Source organism: Rhineura floridana, chromosome 5 (assembly GCF_030035675.1).
Source record: "Rhineura floridana isolate rRhiFlo1 chromosome 5, rRhiFlo1.hap2, whole genome shotgun sequence".
In the NCBI taxonomy this organism is placed as follows: domain Eukaryota; kingdom Metazoa; phylum Chordata; class Lepidosauria; order Squamata; family Rhineuridae; genus Rhineura; species Rhineura floridana.
In genome coordinates this window covers 133,489,505-133,514,847 of record NC_084484.1, presented here as the reverse complement: position 1 = coordinate 133,514,847, position 25,343 = coordinate 133,489,505, and the positions used below count along the sequence as shown (strand labels likewise).

The window sequence follows — 25,343 nt, the reverse complement described above, 5'->3', positions numbered from 1 at the left end:
TGCAAAGATAACACATATAGCATAGTTAAAAGCATTTATTATGAAACTGTATTGAACCTGAACGTATGTGAAGCCTGTAATGCCAGATCATCTGGGACAGGAAGAATGAACTAGCATCATGCTTTTCATAACAAGGTAAGCTATCCTTGGGTTTTCTTAGGACCAATCTAGAAGTGACATTTATCATAGAATCCTCTCTTGTAAAGGTATTTTAAAAAGTAAATAGCTGGGGAGGGGGAAAAATCAGTACCATAATATATAGGGAAGAGAGCTCTGTAGTCCAGTTGGAATTAGGACCTCCCCCAGTAGCTGCTATTCACAATGCAAGGAATGCAATTGCAAACAGCAGGCATGAGGGTGTCCAATTTATTTATATTTATTTATTTTAAAAATGTATACCCTGTTTTTCACCATGTAGGTCTCAAAGGGGCATTCAACAATAAAAATACAATGTACAGAATTTTAAATATACTGTAAATTAAACTGCAAAAATTCTAAAAGTTCAGAAATTTAAAATGAAGAATGTACAAAAATAAATTTAAAAAAGCACAAACATCAGAGAAGCGCTCATTGTGTAAAGGCCTCCTGAAATTAAATGGTTTTAATCAGGTATCTGAAAATAAGCAGGGACATATGGGGTAAGGTCATCCTTAGGGTATCCTGGGCCTAAATTATTCAGGGTTTTGTACACTAGTACAAGAACCTTGGACCTGCTACTGTAAGCTTTTAACTCCAGTGTCATGTGTTGGTAGTGATCAACACTGTGGTTTGGGCTCTGGCTCAGCCCCCTTCTTGGCTATTTGTGATATACAGAGAGACAGCTTCTATTAAGCAGGTGCATATGGCTAGTGAGCTATATTCACTTTGATTGGTCAGAGGTTGTACAGCCCCAAAGTAAAGCAATGACATTTTCTTGTAGTATGTTTTAAAAGTCTGTGTCACTGCAATTAATTTTCTAGTCAACTGTGCTAGATGTTTGCTCTGTCAGACCTAACTTGCTTAGTTAGGGCTGAAACAATATGCCCTTCCCCAATCACCCCCCCTTTGCAGGTGGGGAAATTGGGAGGGGAATCATTTTGTTGATTTTTAGGGAGAAAAGCTCTTGCAATAGCTTTGTGGGGCTATTACCTAAGGGGTAACTGATGGTAGTTTCATACAGTTTTTCTGAAACTGTAAAAAAAAATCCAATCAAATGCTGCTGCCTCTTGTGGTGGCAATGGCAGCAGCAGAGTTCATTTTGTGTCCTCCCAATTGCTGTTACTAATATATATATATTATATTTAAATATATATATTATATTTAAATATATATATTATATTTAAAGTTTAAAAGGGGGGAAGAGGAAACCTACTATAGTACATCTCCAAAACGAAGAAGATTCGACTCTAATTGCAAAGTCTACTCTCAGATTCTCTGTGTCTAACATTCCCCTAGTCCCTGACTTCTCTGTGTGATTATCCAATTATTTTTGTTCTGCACCTAAACCCATTCAATAAAAATGCAGAAACCTTAAAATTTCAATTATTAAAATTTTACATCTTGGGACCACAATACCTGACGGAACACCTCTCCCGATACGAACCCACCCGTACACTACGTTCAAGATCAAATGCCCTCCTCTGGGTGCCTACTCCGAGGGAAGCTCGGAGGATGGCAACAAGGGAGAGGGCCTTCTCAGTGGTGGCCCCCAAATTATGGAATGATCTCTGTGATGAGGTGCGCCTGACACCAACATTGTTATCTTTTTGGCACCAGGTCAAGACTTTCCTCTTCTCCCAGACATTTTAGCATGTGTTTTAAATTGCTTTTTAAATTTTTAAATTGTGTTTTAAATTGTTTTTAAAAGATGTGTTTTTAAATTTATATATTTGTTTTAATGTTTTTAGTTACTGTAAACCGCCCAGAGAACTTCGGCTATGGGGCGGTATATAAATACAATAAATAAATAAATACATCAAAATATATATAACTCTGTGGACGCTTTTTAAAATCTCAGCAGAAAGCTCACCTGAGACTGTAGATCTTCCAGCTTCCTTTTACGTTGTTGAATGGAATCTATGAGTAGTTTTTGTTTATCATTCAGTGACTGAGTTGGGTTGGGTTTGGTGCCCAAAGGGATGGAAGGCAAATGTTCTGGTACATTACACCTAGCAAATAATATTGAGTGATCACGCAAAGAAAAGGAAGTTACTGTGAAGAAATGTCTACGTCATATTTTTGAACAGTACAGTCAGGGATGGATAGATAGTTCAGTGGTAGACCATCTGCCTTGCATGCAGAAGGTCCCAGGTTCAATCCCTGGCATCTCTGGTAGGACTTGGAATGTCCTTTGCCTTGAAACCCAGAAAAATAGTTGAGGTAGATGGACTAATGGTCTGACTGGGGCCACATCTGCACCATACATATAAAGCACTATCATACCATTTTCAGTTATAGCTTCTCCCAGAGAATCTTGATAATTGTAGTTTGTTAAGGGTACTGACAGTTATTAGAAGACCCCTATTATCCACACAGAGCTACAATTTCCAGAATGGTTTAACAATCAATCCCTCTTCCCAGGAAATTGTAGCTCTCTGTGGTCCATGCTTGTAACACCAGAAATGGTTTCTGGACTAACAGGGGGCCATATAATTTTCAGAGGGAATAGTGTATGTGCCTGCATCTTTCGATGTATGAAAATACAACTAGGAAAGAGTAATATTTCTAAGACAAGATGTTTATAGGTGTTTATCTGCACGATTCTTCATGTTTTGTGTCTTCCCTGGTAAACAGACCAATGCATTACATTCCCAATGTTGTATTTTAATACATTTTAATAATCAGATGTGGACAGGTGTTTTGGAGAAAGCTATTTCCAAATAATTGCTAGCAGTACATCTTTTTCATATTATGTACATACTGCTGTGTGGTTGTGTGTGTGTGTAAATATAAATCTAGATTTACTGCATTGAGCACAGGGTTGAAAAGATGACTTTCAAGCCCCCCTCCCAACTCTATCAACAGCGAGAAAAGAAGGAACTCCACTGACTACTAACGACTATAGATGTGATTGAAACGTAAAAACTTACTGATTTTCTAGAGGGTTAGGACTCTTTGCACAATTCCAGATACCATAATGCCCTCCATGATTTATATCAGTGTCAAATGACAGGAGTCTCCATTTGAGGCAAATATCTAATGAAATTAAAAATTAAATCAAAACTAATTATCACAAATTGTAGCAACTCAATTGATTTTATATGGCATAGTGACGGGTTCCATCATTGTTAATTTTTTAAAAAATTATCACCTCCTTGACAGTTTTGGTTGCTACACAGATAAAACAGTTTACCAAAGGGATTTTTCCTTGAAAGAAATACTATTTCCTTCCAAATTTAGCTTGTCCAAGTTTCAAGTGTGTGGAATTGAATTCTCAGATGGGGGGAAATGTTCTTTGACAAACAGGCAGCCTAGACAAGTTTCTGACTACATACCTTACAAGTGGACAAAACGTAGCCCTTTCCAAAAGTCCATCCTGGCCTTTCTGACCTCACTCTATTTGTATACCTCTCCTCCATCTCAGCCCAAAATGACCCCCTCAACGCAGAGAGAACGTTAAAAACTGGTGTATTTTTTAAAAAAGTCTATTTTAAACCATAGAAACAAAATGCTGGCACCCTGCCCATAGTTCTCTTTATCCCACACTGAGGCCTACAAAGCCACATAATATGCTGGCAGTCTTTATAGCAAAACATGAAGGAGGCCTGTTACATTAGCTGCCCCACAGTGTGCTTTTAACGGCAGCAAAAAGTGAAACAAAGGAGTTGTTTATAAGAGGATTCTTTCAAAGAAGAAGGAAGTAAAAACATAGCAGTGTACAGCATCTGTGAAGAGGAACGTTTGAGCTAATGTATTTGAAGTCAGAGAACAAAGAGCTGTCATTTTCACCCCCTGAATCCTACCTTCCCCCACCTTCTCTATTTGTCTGACTGTAGAAACTCACCACACTGAACAATGACAGGGATTTCCACTGCTCGCCTTCTCTTGTATTGAATTGCTTCTGAAGGTTTTTCATACCACTTGTTATTCGGATATCCAAAGTCATTCCAGAACAAGGTTTCTCCTTTTTGACCTTGGAGGACAAATAGTTGTAATATTATGTTGTGCATTGTCTGTAGCGAGACAACAAGCTGATAAGCTAAGTGCTCTGATGTTGCTCTGTGCATGGTAGCTAATTTAATGGTTACATCTAGAAGAAAACCTGCTGACTGCCCAGTGTCCAGCTATCTCTGGTCCAATACAATAATAATTAAATACATTTCAGCCACAGTATGTGAACCCCAGCCTCAACCAACCTGCTGAACTTTTTGAAAACAATGATAATGATAATCAAAAAGCAGCAATGTGGTAGTTGTAGGGATGCTAGATTGTGAAGACAAAAGGGTGGATAGATTGAGGAGGGGGGTTAGTACTTTTAGACCCTGGGATGATCATTATTTATTTATTTATTTATTTATTGCACTTGTATACCGCCCCATAGCCAAAGCTCTCTGGGCGGTTCACAGCAATCAAAAACATTAAAACAAATATACAATTTAAAACACATATTTTAAAAACAATTTAAAACACAATTTTAAAATTTAAAACAATATAAAAATAATTTAAAACACATGCTAAAATGCCTGGGAGAAGAGGAAAGTCTTGACCTGGCGCTGAAAAGATAACAGTGTTGGCGCCAGGCGCACCTTGTCAATTACTAAAAAGAAAAAATCACAGTAAGTGTACAAGAGCAAACATTGCCAGTCCCTTAGTTAGAACTGATGACATGGTTAGCATGAACTTGGGGAATGAGAGTGGAGCAGAAGACAGATCAGCACATGCACACAAACACACCTGCCCCTCCTGAAAGAATCTGTAGGTGTGCATACATTTGGCACATGGGAGGGGGGAAGCTCTCAACTGCCTCAACATCTTGGAGAGAGAAATTTGGGGGGGGGTGTAGGTGGAAGAAAGGGGGGATGCTGGCACACACAGCCTCAGAGATGGGGGGGTGAGCAAGTCCTGAGCTTCCCCACTGTTCCTTGGCTCTGTCTGGGCCAAAGGAGAGATCTGGGCAGCCTTGCAACTAAGAATAATTTTTAAAAGGAGGTGGCAGTGAAGCAGGAGCCAAGAAAGGCAGGCAGGCCAACTGCCAGGAAGGAAGGGGAAAAGCAGTATTTGCTTGCAGCCTTGCTTCTTTTTGCTTCATGAAAAGCCCTCTCCTCTCGTTCTGAGTAAGGGTGTCATCAGCAGTGGCAATGAGGAGACAGGAGTCGGCAATAGTAATCCTCTCCTCTTCCTGGTAGCTCCACCCTCAGCCTCCTTCAGTGTCTGCCACATGTTTTATAGGCAGAAACCTGTCCTTGGCATGCCTGAAAGATACTCTGGTGCTTCAGAAAAGTCCTCCCCTCTCACTTGGAGCAAGAGGGAAGTGTAATCTGCAGTGGCAGTGGGGAGCAGACAGCGTCCAGGGAATGAAGACTTTTAAAAATAATAAATAATTCATTTCTTTACTGTTTGCAGCCCCCTCTGGATTACTTCACGGGCCCCCTGGGGGTCACGGGTACTAGAAAGACTTAACGCAAGAGCACAGAGACTATAATTGACATTGACATTCAGAAAATGGAGAGAGTGCATCTGATCTATCAAAGCTAACCAAGAAAAAGTATCCAAACCATTTGGAAGGCAAAGTCAAAGACAAAAAAAAGGCTTTGGTACATTATTAAAAACATTTGGAATTCATATAAATATTAATGACTAAAATAAGATTTTAAAATGTGCATTAGAGCAGCGGCATTCGAAATCCAAAATGTAGGTTATCAACTGAATTTGCATATGCACACAGATCTAATTTAGCAACAAGAATGCACAAACATGTTTGCCTGTTCTTCTAGCCTCTCTGCTGAGTGAATAGTAATTGCTTGTCAGATTTTATTAGCAAGAAATAGCTTGTAGTTTACCTTTCCTTTCTATTCTCCCTTTCTTCGCATGGTACCATGTTTTGTTTCTCCTATTTGGAGATGCTCATTTCAGTTAGTGTTAGCAGCAGTCTATCCCCCAGGATATTATGGTTCCCTTGCCATTATATTAAAATTGCCATCCTTCCACTGGGATTCTAAAATAGCTGCAGTCCTGTCCTTTAGAACCTGAAGTTCCTGCATCTCTTAGTCTCTTCTAATACTTAAGAATCCTGAACTACTTAAGACTAGGCTATTGATTGCACTTTGCTCCCTTATGACAAATCTTTCAATCAAGTGCTATGCATGTTTAGTCAGCTGGATTTTTTTTGCGGACTTGAAATCAATTTTTTATCAAATAGTTATAAACTTTGTACAGATCACTTGCTGCATTTTTCTTTTTTGCATGGAATGAAATCAAATTGATGACAGATAATATTACAAATAACACATTTTGTAGGCTTACATGTGTCTGTTTTCCGATGGACCTTTAGGCAAGGTAATTCATGAACGCATCTCCTTACTGGAGTGAGAGAAACAATGGGCTGAAGAAAGAGTGAAGCCAGGGGTGTGGTTAGAGGAGTAAGGGGTTGCACCAAAGGGGTTCCACTGATGTTTTTGACGCATAAAACCTAGAACTAGGCCTAGTGTCATAGTCAAAATCTTACATTTTGAGTGTAGGGAGATTGTTCCACTCTATGCCATTCTTCATAACAAAAGAACATAGACAACTGGAGGGGGGTAGAAGGAACCATGCAAGTGCCATCCCTAGCACTAGTGTGATGCTTCCATGTGCTCCCAGCCTTCTGACCTTGTATTAATATGATTACTTGAAGCAGCTGGAATGGAATGAGAGGGAACAGCAAATAAACTGTTCCAATCATCTATGATGAATCCAGCACTGATTTGTGTATCTAGGTGCAGGGAAAGGGCTGACCTAGTGTAAGGCTGTGTCAGAGGTTAGTCACTCAGCCACTGTGCTACTTGTTCAGGCAACATGCTTTTAAGGCTGAAAATATTGTAGCTGCCAAACGGTTCTTAAGGCTTGATACCCATGCATTAGCCACTTGATGGTGGGGGTTTTTTTTGGTACTAGCCCCTGCAAGACATTTTAGAGACTCAAAAGAGATGGTATTTATTTGTTAAAAGCTTTGGCCCTGTATGACAAGTCAGCAGCATAAGGGACACTTAGATTGGATAGGGACCACTTTGTGCAGTAAGTGGTTTGCTCAGAAGAGCTCACTATGACAAACCTCTTATTTTCAAAACGCCACCACACACTCCATTAAGTAATGACATGGGGGTTACGCGCAGTGAATTATTCAGTGCACAGAGCAGCACATATATGGTTGGATTTGGTTGTTTGATAACCTTCTGTTTAGACTACTGATATGCACTCTACATGGGGCTGCCTTTTAAAGAAGGTCCAGAAACTGTATTTGATGCAAAACAGGGCCACAAGTGACTAAATGGGACTAGACATTTTGATCATATTAAACCAGTGCTTCATCAGCTGCACTGACTCCCAGTATGCTTCCCAGCTGATTTAAAGTGCTGACCTTAACCTTGAAAGCAGGGGTGGGAATCTGTGGCCCTCCAGATGTTGGATATAACTCCCAACATCCTGGAACATTTGTCATGTTGGGCTGTGATGGGAGTCGTAATCCAACAATATCTGAAGGGCCACAGATTAACTACCCCTGCTTTAAAGCTCTTTAACAGCTTGAGACCAGGTTACCTGAAATATCACCTCCTATATATACCTGCTTAAACCTTAATATCGTCCTCAGAGGCCCAGCTCCAGGGGTCCCCACTAAGTGAATTGAGGTGGTGGCTCCAAGGGAAAGGGCCTTCTTTTTAAATCTGTGATTTTAAATCTGAATTTTTTATCCCACTGATTGTATATTGAATAGTTTCAGTTATAATGTGACTTTAATTTCAGGTCTCTGTCTTTTTATGTTGCACTTGTTTTTATATTTTTAAATACTGCATTTTTATCATTATACCTTTGTGAGCCACCCAGAGAACTATGTTATGGGGTAGCCAATATACATAGAGCAAACAACTCCCAGAAATCACTACTTACTTATCCCTATGTCTTTCCAATACTGAACAAGACAGTTTCCCATAGATTTCAACAAGTGGTTATATTCCTTAACATTTGCAAAGGCCTGCTTGTTGTGTGTCGGCTCCATTATTTCTAAAGACACATCCACGACCCCTATAGCTCCAGCACCAAAACTGCAAAGATAAAAACAAAACTTAAATACAAAAGGACATAGATTATTTCAATTTTTCTTCAGATCATCTTCATATGTTCATATCATGACATAGCGGTTGCAATTCAGTTTATTAAAATAAGCATTTTATAATAATTTGGATTTACAATAAAGAATTTGGATTTATAGCGCATCCAAATTACAAAGGCTCAGGGCAGGTCTTCTAGTTTCATTTAGCTATACAACCACTATGCAGGGCACAACTTAGAGAGGGGAAGGTGCCGGTGCTTCTCTTTCCCCATCCTATGTTTGGACCATATGTATGATTTCTGAGGAGAGAAGGTTCTCAAAGGGCAGGATAAGAGATCATGTACTGCAGCTTTGAGTATGATGGCACTGTTGCAGAATTAACAGACAGAATGCAGTAGTCTGCTTCAGACACAGTCCATCCACTGTGTTATTGGAACACATATGGTAAGTGGTTGCTCATCTAACATGCATAACCTTTTAAGTTGCCATCTTAAATTAGCTATAAACCACTGATAACCAATGTGTGTGGGGGAGAGATTTCCTCCTAATGATAATACCAACTTTACCAAAGGACCACCCTTTCCTCCAAGGACTCAAGGCAACGTACATGGTTCTCTCTCCCCCTCCATTTTATCCACACAAAAACCCTATGTAAGAGGTAGTCTGAGAGAGAATAACTAGCTCAAAGTTTCCCTTAGGAATAATCAAAATTATGCAGATAATGTTTCTGTGTTCAAGAAGAACATTGAAGCAAGCCTACTGGCATCTAGAATAAATACATTTTAAGCAACCCTGAAAAGTGGCTCTCAAACATTAAAAAAGGAACTTACTAAGATCCTATATTCTTCTGTGGTCCTACTTTCTCAAACATTCGGATCAAGCGGTTGTTGCTGTAGACAAGCATGCCATCTTGACTTCGGTTTTCAATGTTAATGCCAAATATTAAGAAGAGCTTTTTGGGTTTTCTCAGATTTCTGAATAGAGAAAACAAACAACACTGAAAAAAATCGTCCCATTGCAGATAACTTGATTTTGAAGGTTACTGACTGCCACAAGTAACCTAGGTATATAATTATAGATTTTCAAAGTCAATTTAAAAATGTAAGTGATTAATCAGGAAAAAAGCATGATGCTTTGAGGCAAAAATGTTTAACCCACATACCAGTATTAAACACAGATGTATTCTGTGTTTCTGAAGTGTGGCTCATGAGTAATTTTCAAGATTTTCATTCAGACTGCAGTTTCATGCACAGTTACTTGAGAGTAAGCCTCAGTAAATTTAATGTTGCCTGCTTCAAAGCAGACAAATAAGTTTCATTGTATGACTCCATAACTATTTTGAAAATTGCCTCAAATACAGGAAATGACTCAATTGTGTTAGGATGGTGTTCCAATTAGAATTGGAAACGGCACCACTGAAACTTTATTTTTCATGCTACTTTATAGCACTGATGGGGAACCTCCAGCCTATGAGCCTAATTAGGCCTGGCAGGCATCCCCATTTGGCCTGTGAGGTGGTTTTTGCTAAGCCATGCCCACCTGCCTGCAGGCAAAGACATTGCTCCCCAATTGTCAGCACTTACAAAGCCCTGCACCTTTGCCTGTGTGGTTTGGTTTCAAACTGTGCAGGCAAAGGAAAACAGTTCATCTGACATCATGGTTTACTGAAAAATGCTTTCGTCTGTGAATGTTAACCCCGTTCCTTATACCAGCCTTTTTCAACCAGTGTGCCTCCAGATTTTGTTGGACCACAACTCCCATCAGCCTCAGCCAGCATTGCCAATGGTCAGGAAAGATGGGAGTTGTGGTCCAACAACATCTGGAGGCACACTGGTTGGGAAAGGCTGCCTTATACCAACCACAATGAATAGTGACTTTCAGTGTTGTAAAGAAGAAGAAAAAGCAAAGCGTATTTCCACCATAATTTTTGAACAACCAGGATAAACTCTCGGAAACATTTCCATGTCTGCAAAACTGTGAAAACACAATGCCAGAAATATAACCCACATCTGTCTTAGGGCTCTTTAAATGCTTTGTCCACTTTTGGTCATTTTAGTCAGAGTGTGCCTGTGTTTTCCTCTCTTGCAACACCATTTCACAAAAAGTAAATCACCGTATGTCTTAACTTGCCTTTGCTTGTCTTGAAGTTTTTCTCTCATTTTCTTTTCGTTCTCCAGAGCATCCCGCAAAGCAAGCTGAGCAAACTTTCGCCCCCCATCATCAGAAAGGAAAGAGCAGTACAAAGGAAAAGCAGTAGAATAAGTTACTTTATCAGATATTTAATTCAAAGCGCATCCCAGAGAATAGGCATTTTTAGGCTTTGGGTTACTGAGGTTGACTCTTGTATATTGGAAACCCTGGAATTAGATTAGAACTCCACTATGTTTCTTCAGGATTGAGCAACCTTTTTTTTCTGTTGAGGGCCATATTCCCCCAGGGCTCATTTGTATGGGAACACATATTGGTGGTGGGTGGTACAGGAGCCTAAGGTGGGTAGAGACAGAGGCCAAAGTAGATAGAGCCACTGCCTTTTCTTCTTCTGTCATGCCTTCTCTTTCTCTCTCTCTCTCTCTCCACCATCCAACTTTCCCCTTCCTTCCCACGTGCAGGAATTTAATCCAAGGGCCACGTGAAATTAGGCAGAGGGCCACATGTGGCCCCAGGTCTTATAGCCCACCTGAGTTTGGAAGAAAGCCTACGGCTGTAACTCAGTGCAGAGGATCTGCCTTGCATGCAGAAGGTCCCAGGTTGAATCCCTGCGATCTCTGGGAATGGCTGTAAAAGACTCCTGTCAGAAACTCTGGAGTGTAGATGACACTGAGCAAGATGGACCAATGGTCTGACTCATATAAGGCCACTCCCTCTGTTTCTACACAACATGTTGCCCATGGAGCCCAGTATTGTACTGTGGCCTGCCAGTTGCTTAGCAGCCATCTTGTTTTCCACTACTGGGTAGGCATAAAAAATCAGGAGGTATATCGTTCACCATACATGGCTGGTGGGCAGTGTTCAGGATGGTGGGTCACAAGTGCCTTTTGAGCATTAACACAACACTGCTGTTCCAAAGTCAGCCTTCCAGTGCTGCATCTTGATAGAACAAAAAGAGCTAGCTTTCCCATAAAACATTAGTAAAATCATTCAAATAATGGCTTTTATCTGCGCATGATGCACCTCAGCATGAGGATTGGGGGGGAGTGCAGTTATATTACATGTGCACGTCCCTGAATCATACACTAGAAGAGGCTCACTACGTGGCATTTATAGGGTAATTGTAAGAGCAGCCAACTGAGGCCAGGCATGTCACAAAGCAACCAGAGGTTCTTTTCCTGGGGTCACCTGCTTTGACCACCAACGTGTGAAATCGTTGCAACTGTACTAAGAGGGAGAAAGAAGAACAAGAAATAAAGCAAAGGAAGAGAAGGCCACTGGCAAGAACTGCTGGCCCAAGACGTTTTTAAAAGCTGTTTTTTCTCTCTATAGGGCAGGGGTTCTTTACCTGTGATCCATAGATCCCTAGGGCTTCAGGGGGTCTGTGAACTGGGTGCAAAAAAAAAAGCAAACCCGAAGCAAATTCTAATGCAATAAAATAAATTGTATTTATTGATTTATTGCGGTCCATAGCTTTCATCTGATTGTCAAAGCGGTCCGTAACCTTAAAAAGTAAAGATCTACTGCTCTAGACGTTCTAAGATTGGAAGTAACTTTCACTGTGTGAAATATGGCTTTAAGGCTGCAATCCTATACAGATTTCCCTGGCAGTAAGAACCACTGAACACAATGGGTCTTACTTCTGAGAAAACGTGCAGAGGATTTCACTGCAAAAGGAGGTCTTGGGTGGAAAACTGCAGAGGAAACACCCACCCACCCATGCTGCACATTAAATTGACCTGACTAGGTTGGGCGCTGCTTTGAGTATATGAAGTTATCTTACACTGAGTTAGGCCCCAGCTTCATCTGTCCCACTACTACCTACTCTGGCTGGTAGCTTTCTAGGGCCATAGGTAGAGGTTTTTCCCACCAACTGCTACCTTATCTCCTTTAGCTGGTGTCTGCCATGGATTGAACCTTGACACTTCTGTATGCAAAGCTTGTGCTCTGCCACTGAGATGGTCTTTCCCTGGTTCCATGTCAAGATACACCCTTCTTCTTGGTAATGTCATGAGAAATGTTTCTGAAACCCACTGATGGGTCCTGATTTGCCACTTGGACACTACTATAGCCCTAGTCACATGATTCAGATAGCAGAGAGATGCACACACTGGTCCTGCCTCCATCACTATATCTCCTGGCACTCCCATTCCACACTTTCCTAAGGAGAAACCTGCCAAATGTACCCAGGGGTGCAGCGTTCCAGCTCATGGAGACCATCTGGTGGGCTTCCATGCCTTCACACCTTTCCCTAATGGGTACATGGCATGGGCAAGGCTGACAGGGGAATGTGACAGGAGCAGAGGGGTCAACACACACAGCCCTGCTCTCTGTCATTTTCTGGTCCCACAGAGAAGCCCATGGAACAAGGCTGGCTGGGCTGTTGCAGCACCAGGGAGAGCTCCTAGTGAGCACCTTGCTCTGCCTCCAGTCCACTTCTCCCATTTTTACCCCCTTTGTTAGAGAACAAGGCTGCAGACACACCAATCACTTCAAAAGCAGCCAGAATGTTTTCTCGGGCTCTGTTTTGAAACAATTCTGCCCAGGCTGGACCCATCTCTCTTTCCCATTGCTGATTAGGACCATCCACAGCAAAGCGTTGGGCCAATCACTGTGTCTGTATGAGCCTACAGCAAAACGTTTTCATTGGACACAGTGGCAACAGGGTTGATGGCCAATTAGTTCTCAAGCCTGTGTGAAGCTGTCTTCAGGGTAAAGCATGCTAGAGCTGCAACATCTGAGGTTTTGGTGTAAGTGTGGAGTTTGCCTGGCATTGTGTGTCTCTGCATGCAAAACTTGGAGGTGGAGGTGCATTGAAGCTAGCAAAACTGCAAGTGTGTCTCTACCCCTAAAGTCTATTAAAGGGACAACCCTCTGGCTTGAAGACGGGCACTTCTTATGTGCTTCACAGCTTCCTGCTTGTGCCATTTGAATAGTGAGGTGGTGTGGGAGGCACTCGGTTCCTCACACCCAGGGGATGATGCTTGTGGGGGTCCTGGCTCTAGTTCTACAGGTTTGGGTGTTGTGGGATCTAGTTCCTGCCTGTCAGCCAGTCTCAGCTTTAGTGGCCACTGATCACCAGTATCAGGTTCAGAGCCAGGAACCTGGTTGTGCCCCTCAACTGCTCTCACTGAGCCTCTAACTCTGTCTTCTAGTCACTGCTGTACTCTAGTGTCATGATACACACTCCCTCCGTGCAATCTGAATGCTATGGCACCTGACTCTGGAGTCCCACAGTGCTCTCATGAGACGAAGATGAGGTTTGGGCCACTTTCCTTAGAAGAAAATCTTCAGGACCTTTTCCTGTGCCCCTGTCTCTAGCTGGAGGACCACCACCCTTGAATGCAGATGATGAGTCCCAAGCAGTCCGTCCATTTCCTAGACCTCATGGAAGGCAAAGGACAAAGGAAGAGCCCTTTCAGTGCTGTGTGTGTGCAGATATCAGGTTTGTGGGATCTAATTTGTTTTTTACTAGAACCTTGAGATCCACCAACCAGAGCCAGGTGGAAAAGACATAGAATCCAAGAAATCTGAACTCAAGAATTCGTTCTGAGTACCAAAACTATCCTGCAGAATAGGGTACTGAATTGCATGGAACATAATGCCTGAACAAGGCTTAAAATAAGTATCTGAATTGCCTTGTCTTGGACTTGTCTTGGTCAGCTCTATTTATGTGCAGCACCAAGCACACTTTTGGCACTATGTAAATATTTAGGTGGTACATTTAAAGCACTAATAATAGTCATGGTTGTAGAAATCTTGTAAATCAGAATAATGGGGATTAGCAATAGTAAACGTTCCTATGGATATAAATGATAATTTGTGCAGGTACAATTAGGCTACATAATTATCACGTTGAAAGTCGTCTGAAGCAGAAAGTGCCTTCCAAACACTCTTTAGGAAATAATTGAATCTGAAGCCAATGCAGCTTAATAAGGACTTAAGAGTTCTCAGCAATACTAAACAGGCAATTAACAGGATTTGAAAATCTTCCCCACTGTTTAAAGGTCATGCTAGGCGAAACTTTCAAAAGCCTAGCATTAATACTGTTCATGGTCTATATTTCTGAACAATTAACTTGTAAGTCTAACTAGGAAGCATGGCCAAATGTGGCAAATGTTGATGCTCTACACTGGAAGTTGTGGGCCAATAAAAGTGGTGTGCTATATAAAGCACAGATTTTTGACACAATTCACTGGGAAATTCTCCTTCCTGAGACCATTGAAATGTAGGGGATGAGCATTAGGGATTCCAGGGCTTGGGGGCTAAAGTGAGGACCTACCCCACACAGATATTTTTATTTATTTATTTATTGAATTTGTATACTGCTTAATTGTAAAAAACCCCTAAGTGGGTTACATAAAATATGCATTCAAACATAGTGATCAAAGTCAGATTAAAAACAAGTCACACACACATATGTGGCACTTGTAAAAGTGCTAGCTCTGCAGATCGAAGCAGTTGAGAGGGCATTTATGTGGTAAGGCAGTTCTTCAAGTAACAGTATGGACTATGTAAGCTCAAACCCCAGAGCCCTTTTCAGGCACATTAAGGAACAGAGTTTTGCAACATCATTCCCTATGATCGGTTGGAAGTTTGAGCATTCTGGAATGACCAGGTAAGGTAAAACTACTAGGAGCCTTCTGTTCTTAACAAAGTAGTTCCTTTTGCCTGTTGTATGTTTAACTTTCCCAACTTATTCAGCTTTCTGCTCAAACCACTGACCTCAGGGACATTTTCTCCAGGCCTGGATTTAGGTATGGCCACCTGATTCTGATCCTGACAAGTGGTTGTGTTCATACTGTTGCACAGTTCTCATTCATTCCACACAGGAGATATTCAGGGTAGACTGTGCTCTTGGGGAAAAAACCCATCCTAAATATATTAATTATTTTTATCCTTATTACAATACCTCACAGTTTTCCTGCAAGAGGGAGTCCTGCAAATGTTTTAGTGTGCACTTTGCTTCTTTCACAGCATCTTCAGCTACAAATGTAAGCAAAGGCTCTTGTTAAACTATTTTGAAGACAGACTTGCCCAATCAACCACACAAAGGAAGAACAGAAAACACCATTAAGCAAAAATATTAGGCTGTATTCAATGCAGCTCTAAGGCAATTGTTCCATCAGTGCAAGAATTTCTCCTTGCACGATGGAACAATCTGCTCCTCTCCTCCTCCACATGCCCCCTAAATTTATTCTGGGGTTTCCCCAAAACCTCCAAAGCAGATCTGGGATGCCATGGAGCATGGGTGGGGGAGGACAGGGGAGAACCCACTGCACTAGCACTAACTCTAGCACTGGTGCAAAAAGTTAGTTGAATGACATCCCTTAACTCCATTTGGCACCTTGATATTAATCAAGTTCAAGATGATGTAAACATGATTACATCCTTGCCGCAAGACCTTGCCATCCCTTCTCACATAAATTGGTCTGAGAAAGGGAGTGGAAAACTTGTAAAAGTCACCCTCTGTACTTTATTTCCTTCTGACAACGACATCACCCCAACCTCATGTATATCTAAACTGTAATTTAGGAGAACACTTCAGGCATCTGAAGAAGGGGACAAAAGCTTGCTTGCTGAAAATAAATGGGTCAATTTAGTAAAAGAAATGGAATCAGTCACAGGGTATACACTCCAAATAGACCCACTGGTTGTTTTATTTGGGTACGTCAAAGATCAGGTCCTAATAGATTAAAGGGAAATTGTCATAAACTTGCTCATGGCTGCCCACATAACAATGTGTCGTAATTAGAACAAAGATAGGGTCCAACAGCAGAAGATTGGACAATGAAAGTGTGGGATGTAGTAAATATGATTAAATTGATCAAACGTAAGAGAGGGATCAAGAGATTGATTTATAGTAAAATGGAGTATGTTTGTAATATGCTGGTGAGTACAGGAAAATGTAAATCCATACACACTTTCAGGTATAATGTAATCTATTACTAAAATAAGATAAGCTTTTATGCCATAACAAATTCATTGGGTGGTAATCAATGTTAGTCCTATTCAGAGTACACCCATTGACATTAACAGACAGGAGTAACTTAGGTTCACTAATTTCAGGAAGTCTACTCTGCATAGGACTTAGTTGAACATAACCCACTAACTTTAACCAAATTTGTTGTTTTTTATAAAATGGAGTCCATTTTGAGTTAGGTGTGATTTTGAAAGGCATGTGGACTCTTCCAAACTGGTGTAGGGGAGGGGTGTCAAAGCAAAGAAACCTGCATTTCAAAGCTTCCTATTAGTTTCACGACCTCACTATTTTTCATATGCTTCAATTTTATTTTAACTAATTGTGAAACCCACCTTTTCTGCATTCCAACATAAACGTGGGAATTTGCCCATTTTCCTCAAGGTGCAGTGGGTTTTTAGTCAGCACATGATCACAGTCTTACTTAACAGCACAGTGTAGGTGTAGGTTTGGGGTAGTTGTTCAAACCTTCACAGTGAGACTGACAATTACCCAGGGTTAACAACAGACGGACTGTTTATTTGAGGAACAATTAAAACAAATTCAAAGTAAACCAAAGTCTGGCATGAATGCAGTTAGAAGCAGTAATCTAAACCTATTCCCAGCTGGCTAATCCCCTATATCTTCCACCCTCTTCCAACTGTCAACTGACAAAATTCCCACCAGCAACCCAATTGTCATTCCATGCATTCTGTACTCGAAGCAATCTTCTCCCCTCTCCTCTGAACATGAACCCCAAACATGGTGCATTACATCGGTATTTGGTTTTCAAAAGAAGCCAAGTCTAGGCAGCCACTACACTTACAACTAAGGGTTGTATACAAGGGTTGTATCTGCTTGTGCAGTGGGATTTCTTCTTCTCCTCCTCTCCCCACGTGCTCTTAAAATCTGCTCCAGAGAATCTCCCAACCCTCTGAAGCAGATCTGGAGGCTGTTTGAGGGACTGCAGGGGGAAATTTCATTACACAAGCGGAAGTCTGTTGTGCAAGTAGAATGGCAGCATTGAATACAACCTTAATCTTTTGCAGCCTATTCAAAATGTGATACCTACATTGTTCATTGTGCACTGGACATGTTGATATCACCTATTCAACAGGTGATCCATCAAGTGCTACTGCAAAAGTCCCCAAGCAATGGGAAGAGCTGGACAATTGGATTCTCTCCATAGATAACAATAAATTATTTATGGTGAAGCAACATTAGAAATGATACACAAGTGCTATATATTTTGATTACAAATAACGTTGGCAGTTACATAGAGAATACTTAATATTAAAATATTATTAAGATTGTAAGATGCTGCCTACCAGCCTTCATGTCCACTTCTGCCTTTTGTAATTCATTTGTAGCAACTTGTTTGAATGAAGATGATATATACGGATACATTCTGTTAAGACATGAAAAATGCAGTCACAAATTACATTTCTCTGACATGCTATATAAAGGACTAACCTTCATAACAACCCGATAACATAGGCACCTATTCTTTCCATTTTACAGATGGGATTCCAAGGGCTTCCTTGCAAACGTTAGGGCAGGGCACACATGATCTTTGTTCCCTGCAGAAGCCTATCTTTCAACAGACCTCAAAAGTGTGTGATAACTCAAGTCAGTGGTGAAGTCCACAACTAACGTAGGATTTAGAACCATGATCCACATGGTGGAAGAGGGGTGGTTTGGATTTTTTGTTTTTACCCCAAGGTTGGCATCTGCCTGTGCTGGTAAACTAATTTTTTAAAAAAAAATGTTTCGGTGATGCTCACTCTTCTTCTTTTTTGCATGTGTGTGTGTGTGTCATGTTCCTGAGTCTTTGTCATTACCAAGTCCCTTGAATCCACAAAAGTGTCAGTCATCTGCGAACTGAATGTGTACACTTGTCCACACATAAGGCACCATCAACTGTACTGCTAAACTGTAATATTTAAATTCCCTCCTCCTAAGTTCATAGGCCTCCTACCATAAAGTATAGCTAGAACTGGATTGAATCCCAGCTTTCCTAGAACTTGTATTAAGACATTCATTTGGCTTGCTAAATCTTACTTCAAATGCATTATAACACATTATAAGATTAGGAGTCCATTTAAAAAATGAACTCGATAAGTGGTCTGCAACCATTTAGCGGCACCCTTACAGAACTGCCTGAACAATTTCCACTCAACTGAAAACATACACAGAAAGAAAACAAACAAAAAGCCTCCTGCTGTTAGGTGATTATCTTATGTAAAGTATTCTTTGCTCTGGGTCAAAGTGTTTGGTCACAGCTGATTACCTTTTAACAGTTTGGCCTGCCAGTGTGATTTGAACTTGGCTTAGATTATAAATTGCTCTGCCATCAAAGTCAATTTCTCTTCATGGCCAAAAAAGAGTAGCTAATGCTTTCAAGCGCATTTCTTTGAAAATTTAAATATCTGGCTTTGTAATAGGAGAAGCTGACTCACCTGGGTCTGTAAAAGCAATAAGGCAAACGTTTGGTTTCTACTTTCTTGGCTTGAATGAAAATCCTCATTTGTGGTTCAGAGTACAATATAGCTGTATAGGCTCTCAGCGATCGTTGCTCTGGAAGGCTGGCACAGAAAAGTGTTTAAGGCAGAGTAATTTTAGGCTGATAAAGGGAGAACTATAGAGGAAATTAGGCGCATAATCAGCCTGAATGAAAAACAAACAAACTCAAAACATGTTCTCACTAAAATGTTCTTGAATTCTTTCAAGGTTCAATATAATTATTTTTCATATAAATGCAGATCTGGAGAAAGTGTGAGACTAAAACTGTAACTCGCCAAAACGTTTTATGCTGGCAGTTCTATCCATCTATTGGAGAGCAGGAAAACTGAACTAAATTGAATGTCTTGGGCAAAGGTATGTTCATTTGTTCACTGTGAGCCCCATGTAAGCTGCTTTGATATTTCTAAAGGAAGAGTGGGATATAACTATAATTAGCATGTGATGTTTTGTAAGCATTGTGAATGCCATTGTGAATTAGCACGTGACCTTTGTGAACATGTTGCATAGTGCACTATCCTAAATTAGAGTAAGTCCTTGACATCTCTGCATAGGAGTTTTGTGAATTTTAGGGATCACACGTGTTGCAGCATGAAGTATGTCCTTACATATGGGTAGAATGGAGGCATACCTGTGTACCATCTCCTTGACTAGGAGGAGAGGTTATGCAAGAAAGAAAGGGGTGCCCTATTATGTACCTGGCTGAGGTACAGGGTGAGGGGGGAGGAGGATCTAGATAAAGAAACAGTAACACACTGGCCACCATGGATCTAGCCATTGTAGGACCCAGGGAGCAAGAGTGGACTACAGTTTATTTGCATGTACAGACCACACCATGTCCTCTGTGCACACCCATAGCAAACTAAATCACATCCAGCACTTGGAGTTTCTTTTAGGATGCAATCCTATGGACAATTTCTTGGGAGTAAGCTCTATTGAATGCAGTGAATTTGCTTCTAAGTAAGCAGTTTGGACTGCTACTCCTTTCTTCTTCAATCCGTTAGATTATTTTTTTTGGTGAACATATCTTCTGACATCTCTGGTACCATGAGGACTTCAAGGAAGAACATCTAATTATACTGTACAAAATTATAGTGGATGTCAGATTCCATTAACCAACTGATATACTCTAAGAGCATTTCGTCATTTCTAGTGTCTAAGCAAACAAAAGAAAAGGAATTATCTTCCAAAATTATTTTTATAAAATAATTTGTTCATTGTTTATTTAATGTATTAGTTGCTTGCTACATACAGAGTTTCCAAGCGACTTGCAAAATTTTAAGAGCACAAAGCATAACATCAAATCAGGAAACAGATATCAAACTTACTTCTCAGGTGTTACAGCAATCAACATATCCGCCTCATCTGTTAGGATGTCAAGTTCTGGTTCACCGCTGAGTGTGAGTTTTAGATTGTATATTATCAGCAGGGTTCCTAGATGTGAAGGTAAAAATATATTATTGAATATATTATCAGTTTTCCAATCCTTATACCAGTTAAAGTAGGAGTGAAGCAGCAGCACAATGGATAATTACAGTTAAGCAAATTGGAATCGGGCAACAAGATCAAACTCTTCCCCACAAATTAATATATGCTGTAATAAGTTTGGGTTAGACTAAACTGGTTTTTGGGTTCCCCTCCCATCCTGTGATTTTATAGCTGTAAGATTTGAGACTGCAGAACAAAGGGACTTTTTAAATGGTCAAACCATTTCTTTGCTAAGTAAGTAGCCTGAGACAGGACTGTTAAGTATTTGTTTTGTTATTAAGATGGAAGATTAACTGAAGGGGACATGTCTTCAAACACACCCTCCCCTGGCTGGAGGTGGTGTCATCAACATCTAAAAGAGAACGAAGGACAGACAGTTTTGGGACTGGAGATAGAAAGAGACAGACAGTCCTGACTCACTGTGCTGGATGCAGTGCTATGGCATTGGAGAGCTCCCCTAGAGCAGGATTTGTGGATTTCTTATCTCAGTGTGTATATATGTGTCAATAAACCTCCTCGGACCCCGAGATCTCCTACTGCTTGGAGCCTAGGGTGTATGTAACTGCTCAGGTTGCATCCAAAGGTTACTTTCATAAGGAGGAAGTTCCTTGTGTCAGAGGAAGGAAACATTTGGATGAAACTCAGTGTTTCTGTGCTCACCATCAAAGTCACTCATCATCACATCACCAAAAGAATGATCCACACTGTTCAGTTATCCCAGTACTACATATAACAGAATAATAAAGGTGTCTAAGTATGTTCTGCAGCATAAATCATGAAAACACACATGGGTTGGATCCAGGCTTAGAGCAGACCCACCGAAGTCAATGGCTCTACGTTATTTATTTATTAGCTTTATATCCCACCCTTCCTCCCAGTAGGAGCCGAGGGCAGCAAACAAAAGCACCAAAAACACTTTAAAACTTCATAAAGTTAGCCTTGACTAACAATGGGCTTACATGACAGTTAAGTCTGGGACTGTAGAAATATTGTTAAATTTTTAAATAAAGTTGACATCAAGGCTGGATAGCTTATTCGCCATCCCAAGCAACAGCCAACTAACAATCTGTTGGGGGAGGAGCTAAGCCAAAGAAGGGTTTGACAGTGACAAAAAATGAGACTCTGCTTCCTCTACTTTACTCTTCCCTCCCCTACCACAATCCTAAGACAATGAACTACACACTCACATACTACTTTGTTGTAGGAATTTTGCCAAATGTAAAGTTATTTTTACATGAAAAATAACACCAAAGGAGGATTATCACTTGGATACAGAGGCTTATTTTACTGTATGTAAACTATATATAGTTGGAAGTGGTATGTTTCCAAACACCAGTTGCTGGAAACCGCAGGAGGGAAGAGTGCTCTTGCGCTCAGGTCATGCTTGTGGGGATCCCATAGGCATCTGGTTGGCCTCTGTGAGAACAGGTTCTTGGACTAGCTGAGCCTTTCGCCGGATCCAGCAGGCTCTCCTCAGGTTCTTATTACACAATCATACCATTGGAAGGGAAGCCAATGGGTCATCAGTTCTTGACATATGGCAGAATAGCAGATGTCTAAACAATTCCTAATGGATACTTTTTTCTTCATATGCTCAGACGTTACCAAATTCTTCCAAGCTACACAGCAAGTAGATTGGACTGTGAAAGACCAACCTAAATTGTGTATGCATTTTGACAAATTTGTAGGGCAATACAATATATTAGAGAAAAGGTCCCGTCTCCTGCTCCCCTGGTGCATTCACTATAGCTGCCCAATTTCCCTGCTTTTTAAAATTTGTTAGAAATATCTGTTGGCTATAGGTACGATCTCAAACTTCAAGGTTTTTTGCCTATTAGTGAATGCTTAGGATAGGTAAAACTGACCACGGGGAGGGAGGCATGGAGTGGGCAGGGGAGGAGGAAAAAGAAAGGGGGAGAGAGGAAGAAGGGAGGAGGAAGAGAGAGGAGAGCAGGAGAAGGGGGAAGGAGGGGATTGGAAGAGGAGGGGGAGGGGTGAAGGAAGGGGGAGGAAAGGGGCAAAAGGGATGTGATGGGAGGGAGGAGGAGGGGAGGGCAGGTTTGATAATTTGAATGTTAATTGAGTTCAGTGGGATTTACTCCTGTGAAATCATGCTTAGGATAGGTGAAACTGACCTGGGGGAGGGGCAGGAAGTGAAGGAGGAGGGAGGAAGGGAGAGAGGAGGAGATTGGATGGGTGGGCACTGGGTAGAGGAGAAGCACCTTTCCTCTCCAAAAGGAAAACATTGAGAACAGTATTATTCTTTTTCAGGGTTTCCCCTACCTTTTTATTCTACAGCAGGCACATGTAGCCTCCCACACAAATTTAAACCAAAGCTGTCACTGGCCATATCCACACCAGACCTTTATTTCACTTTAGACAGTCATGGTTTCTTCCAAAGAATCTTGGGAAGTGTACTTATTGAAGGGTGCTGAGAGTTGCTAGGAGATGCCCTGTTCCACTCACAGAGCTTCAATCAGAGCAGCTGACTGTTAAACCACTCTGGCCACTGGAGGTTTGTCAGGGGAAAAGGAATCTCCTCTCAGCACCTTTCACAAACTACACTTCCCAGGATTCTTTGAGGGAAGCCATGACTGTCTAAAGTAAAAAAAAAAGGCTGGTGTAGGTGTGGCCCTGATTAGCCAAGCCAAGTAGCTGTGAGTCTCGCTTTTAGAAAACTGACAGTTGGTTCTTACTGAGCATGCCTGGCCTTATCATTGAGTTTAATGCTAAATTTCTTAAATTAATTAAAAATCAGCCAGGCATTCTTTTTAGCTTTTAAACTGCAGAAGATGAAGGTCAGAGTATGGGGCAATGTTAGTAATAGAACTACAGGTACTTTGTCAACATTGCTGATTTTTAATTAATTTCAACAGATTAGGAGAACTTGGATAGAAAAAAGTTCAAAATGGGTCTGTTTTCTCTCTCTCTCTTTTTACACATTGAACTCTCAGTTCTCTCTGACTGTTTTGTGTATCACCCTGAAAATTTAAAGGGTTGTTAAGCAAGTGTTTCTGAGTTCAGGACTGCATGTTTTGTAAGGTTCTGTTTTGAAATGAGCTTATGGGAAGCATCAGGATGGCATGGGGGTATTTTCAATTTAATATTGTGGATTCAAAAAAATCCATGCTGACTAACTCTAGTATATAGCCACTCTCGTAGGTGTATAATACGTGAAATGTTTAGGGGGGAGGGTTAATGGAATCTTGTTATTGTTTTTCTAGTATTTTAGAATCCAGCCAGTGAACTGCATGCTTGTTTTTTTGGAAAATCAAAATCAAAATAAAATAAACTGAAAAAAATAAAGTCACCTGTTTTTCCATAAATGGCATCAAACTGCTTCATCAGTTCAGCTTCATTCGTAAAAGGTGAATATTTGCAAATTATGGACAACTGTGTGCCAAAAGTCTCTGGATCATCTATTATGGGATTTCTTGTGTGATTTGACCATGAAGGGATTGGGACTATAACCTGTAAATGAAAACAAGATGAGAGTGGAGCCAAATCAGAGATGAAATAAGGCTACTTTCCTCACTTCGCTCTCTCCTCTGAACAGGTAAACAACATGATCAACTTTGATGGTGTTGATTGCTTCCTTTCTAACTTCAACTGCCAAAGACGACCGTGCTGAACCCCTCTTCTGCAGTGCAACCAAAATATGGGGACATAATGTACACACACCTCCTCAGTCATCTCCCCCACTTCTTTTTATTAAATGGATGGAAAGGTAGGTCCACAAACAGAAACTCATTGCTACTGATGGATCTGCCATTCTGTCCCATTGCTTTAATTATCAGAAATGCAACTGACATGTCTCTTCCCCCCCCCAGCTCCTGAAATGCTTCTCCAGAGGCTTGTTTGACTGGGGAGAGTCCTGAGCCACATGGCCTGTGTTGCATGGGGCTGCAGTGGGAGAGGAGAATCCCTTGAAATCAGGTGGAGGAACCGTCTGTAAGCATGGAGCTTGTTTACTCAAGTTTCCTCTGCTCAATTTCAGGTGATTCTTCAGCCCTCTGCAACACTGTCTGCAACACTGTCTATGCTGTACAGAAGTCCCCCAGCCAGCATCCAGAGAGGGTTTTTAGAGGAGCAGAGGGGGAGGAGTGAGTGAGGAGTACGCAAACGGTCTTCCATTTGCATGATCACTGGATACAACCCCAGGTGGTACAAATCTAAAATAATAATTCCAGATAAATGGAGGTCGGTAACTATGTTGCCCAAATTAATGTATATTCTTATAGAACATTTTTATCATTAGGCAAGAAATCAAAGCAAATGGTGACAGGACCAGAGTATGTGCTGGAATCACTGCAGTTCCTATCTTACATAAAGTGCACTGAGAAAAAGCAGGGCCCCTAGATCTACATATGCAAGAAAGCATGGACGAATGTGTCAAAAACATGTATTTTTGCAACAGCACAATGGCTGGACACATATCGCAGATGTGCCTTCTTCAAAGATCCATGTCTTTTGGCCACTGATTACCCCTTTTGGGTCATATATTTTAACAGAGATGAAGGAAGAAACAGCAACATTAGTTGGCCTAAAACCTAAACATTACAAGCAATTATTTTGAAATTTCATCCCAGTAAACAGTCTTGTGGAGCTGCCTTGTTACTTCTGTCTTATTTCAAGGAAAGGTTCCTTATTTATTTATACTACATTGTAATACTAAAAAAGGAAACATTCTCTGAAATAAGGAACATGCAACAAACCAAAGTCTAAGTGACCATGCGACCATTTACAAGTGAATGTTTCTAGAATTAACTATAAGAAATGACCTCTTTCATCACACAGTGATTTTTTAAAAAATGCCTTTGTGGCATGTTTGTGCAGAAATTACATGTTGTGAAGGGATCCATGTGCACTTTGCTTTTTGGCCCCAAAGTAAATAATTATTTGGAAATTTTTTAAGCTGGATTTTGCATACAAAGAGAGTGCAAAATCATGGCACGGGATCAAAAGCAGCGATAGTTACCACAGAAGCCAAAGTTTTCAAGGATC

General features: G+C 40.8%; 1 protein-coding gene across 2 annotated transcripts in view; it reads right to left on the bottom strand.

The window, feature by feature from the left end:
• The window catches only part of MORC1 (MORC family CW-type zinc finger 1), a 95,155-nt gene that overhangs the window by 44,515 nt on the left and 25,297 nt on the right, over positions 1 to 25,343 (bottom strand). For both annotated transcript variants that reach the window (XM_061628103.1, XM_061628104.1), the window contains exons 7-17: positions 23,651 to 23,810; positions 20,180 to 20,285; positions 18,791 to 18,916; positions 17,660 to 17,739; positions 15,285 to 15,358; positions 10,355 to 10,428; positions 9,055 to 9,198; positions 8,062 to 8,216; positions 3,983 to 4,111; positions 3,069 to 3,174; positions 2,009 to 2,147 (exon numbers count right to left, since the gene is read on the bottom strand). In XM_061628103.1, the coding sequence (XP_061484087.1) occupies positions 2,009 to 2,147; positions 3,069 to 3,174; positions 3,983 to 4,111; positions 8,062 to 8,216; positions 9,055 to 9,198; positions 10,355 to 10,428; positions 15,285 to 15,358; positions 17,660 to 17,739; positions 18,791 to 18,916; positions 20,180 to 20,285; positions 23,651 to 23,810 (1,293 nt within the window). The remainder of the gene's footprint in view (positions 1 to 2,008; positions 2,148 to 3,068; positions 3,175 to 3,982; positions 4,112 to 8,061; positions 8,217 to 9,054; positions 9,199 to 10,354; positions 10,429 to 15,284; positions 15,359 to 17,659; positions 17,740 to 18,790; positions 18,917 to 20,179; positions 20,286 to 23,650; positions 23,811 to 25,343) is intronic.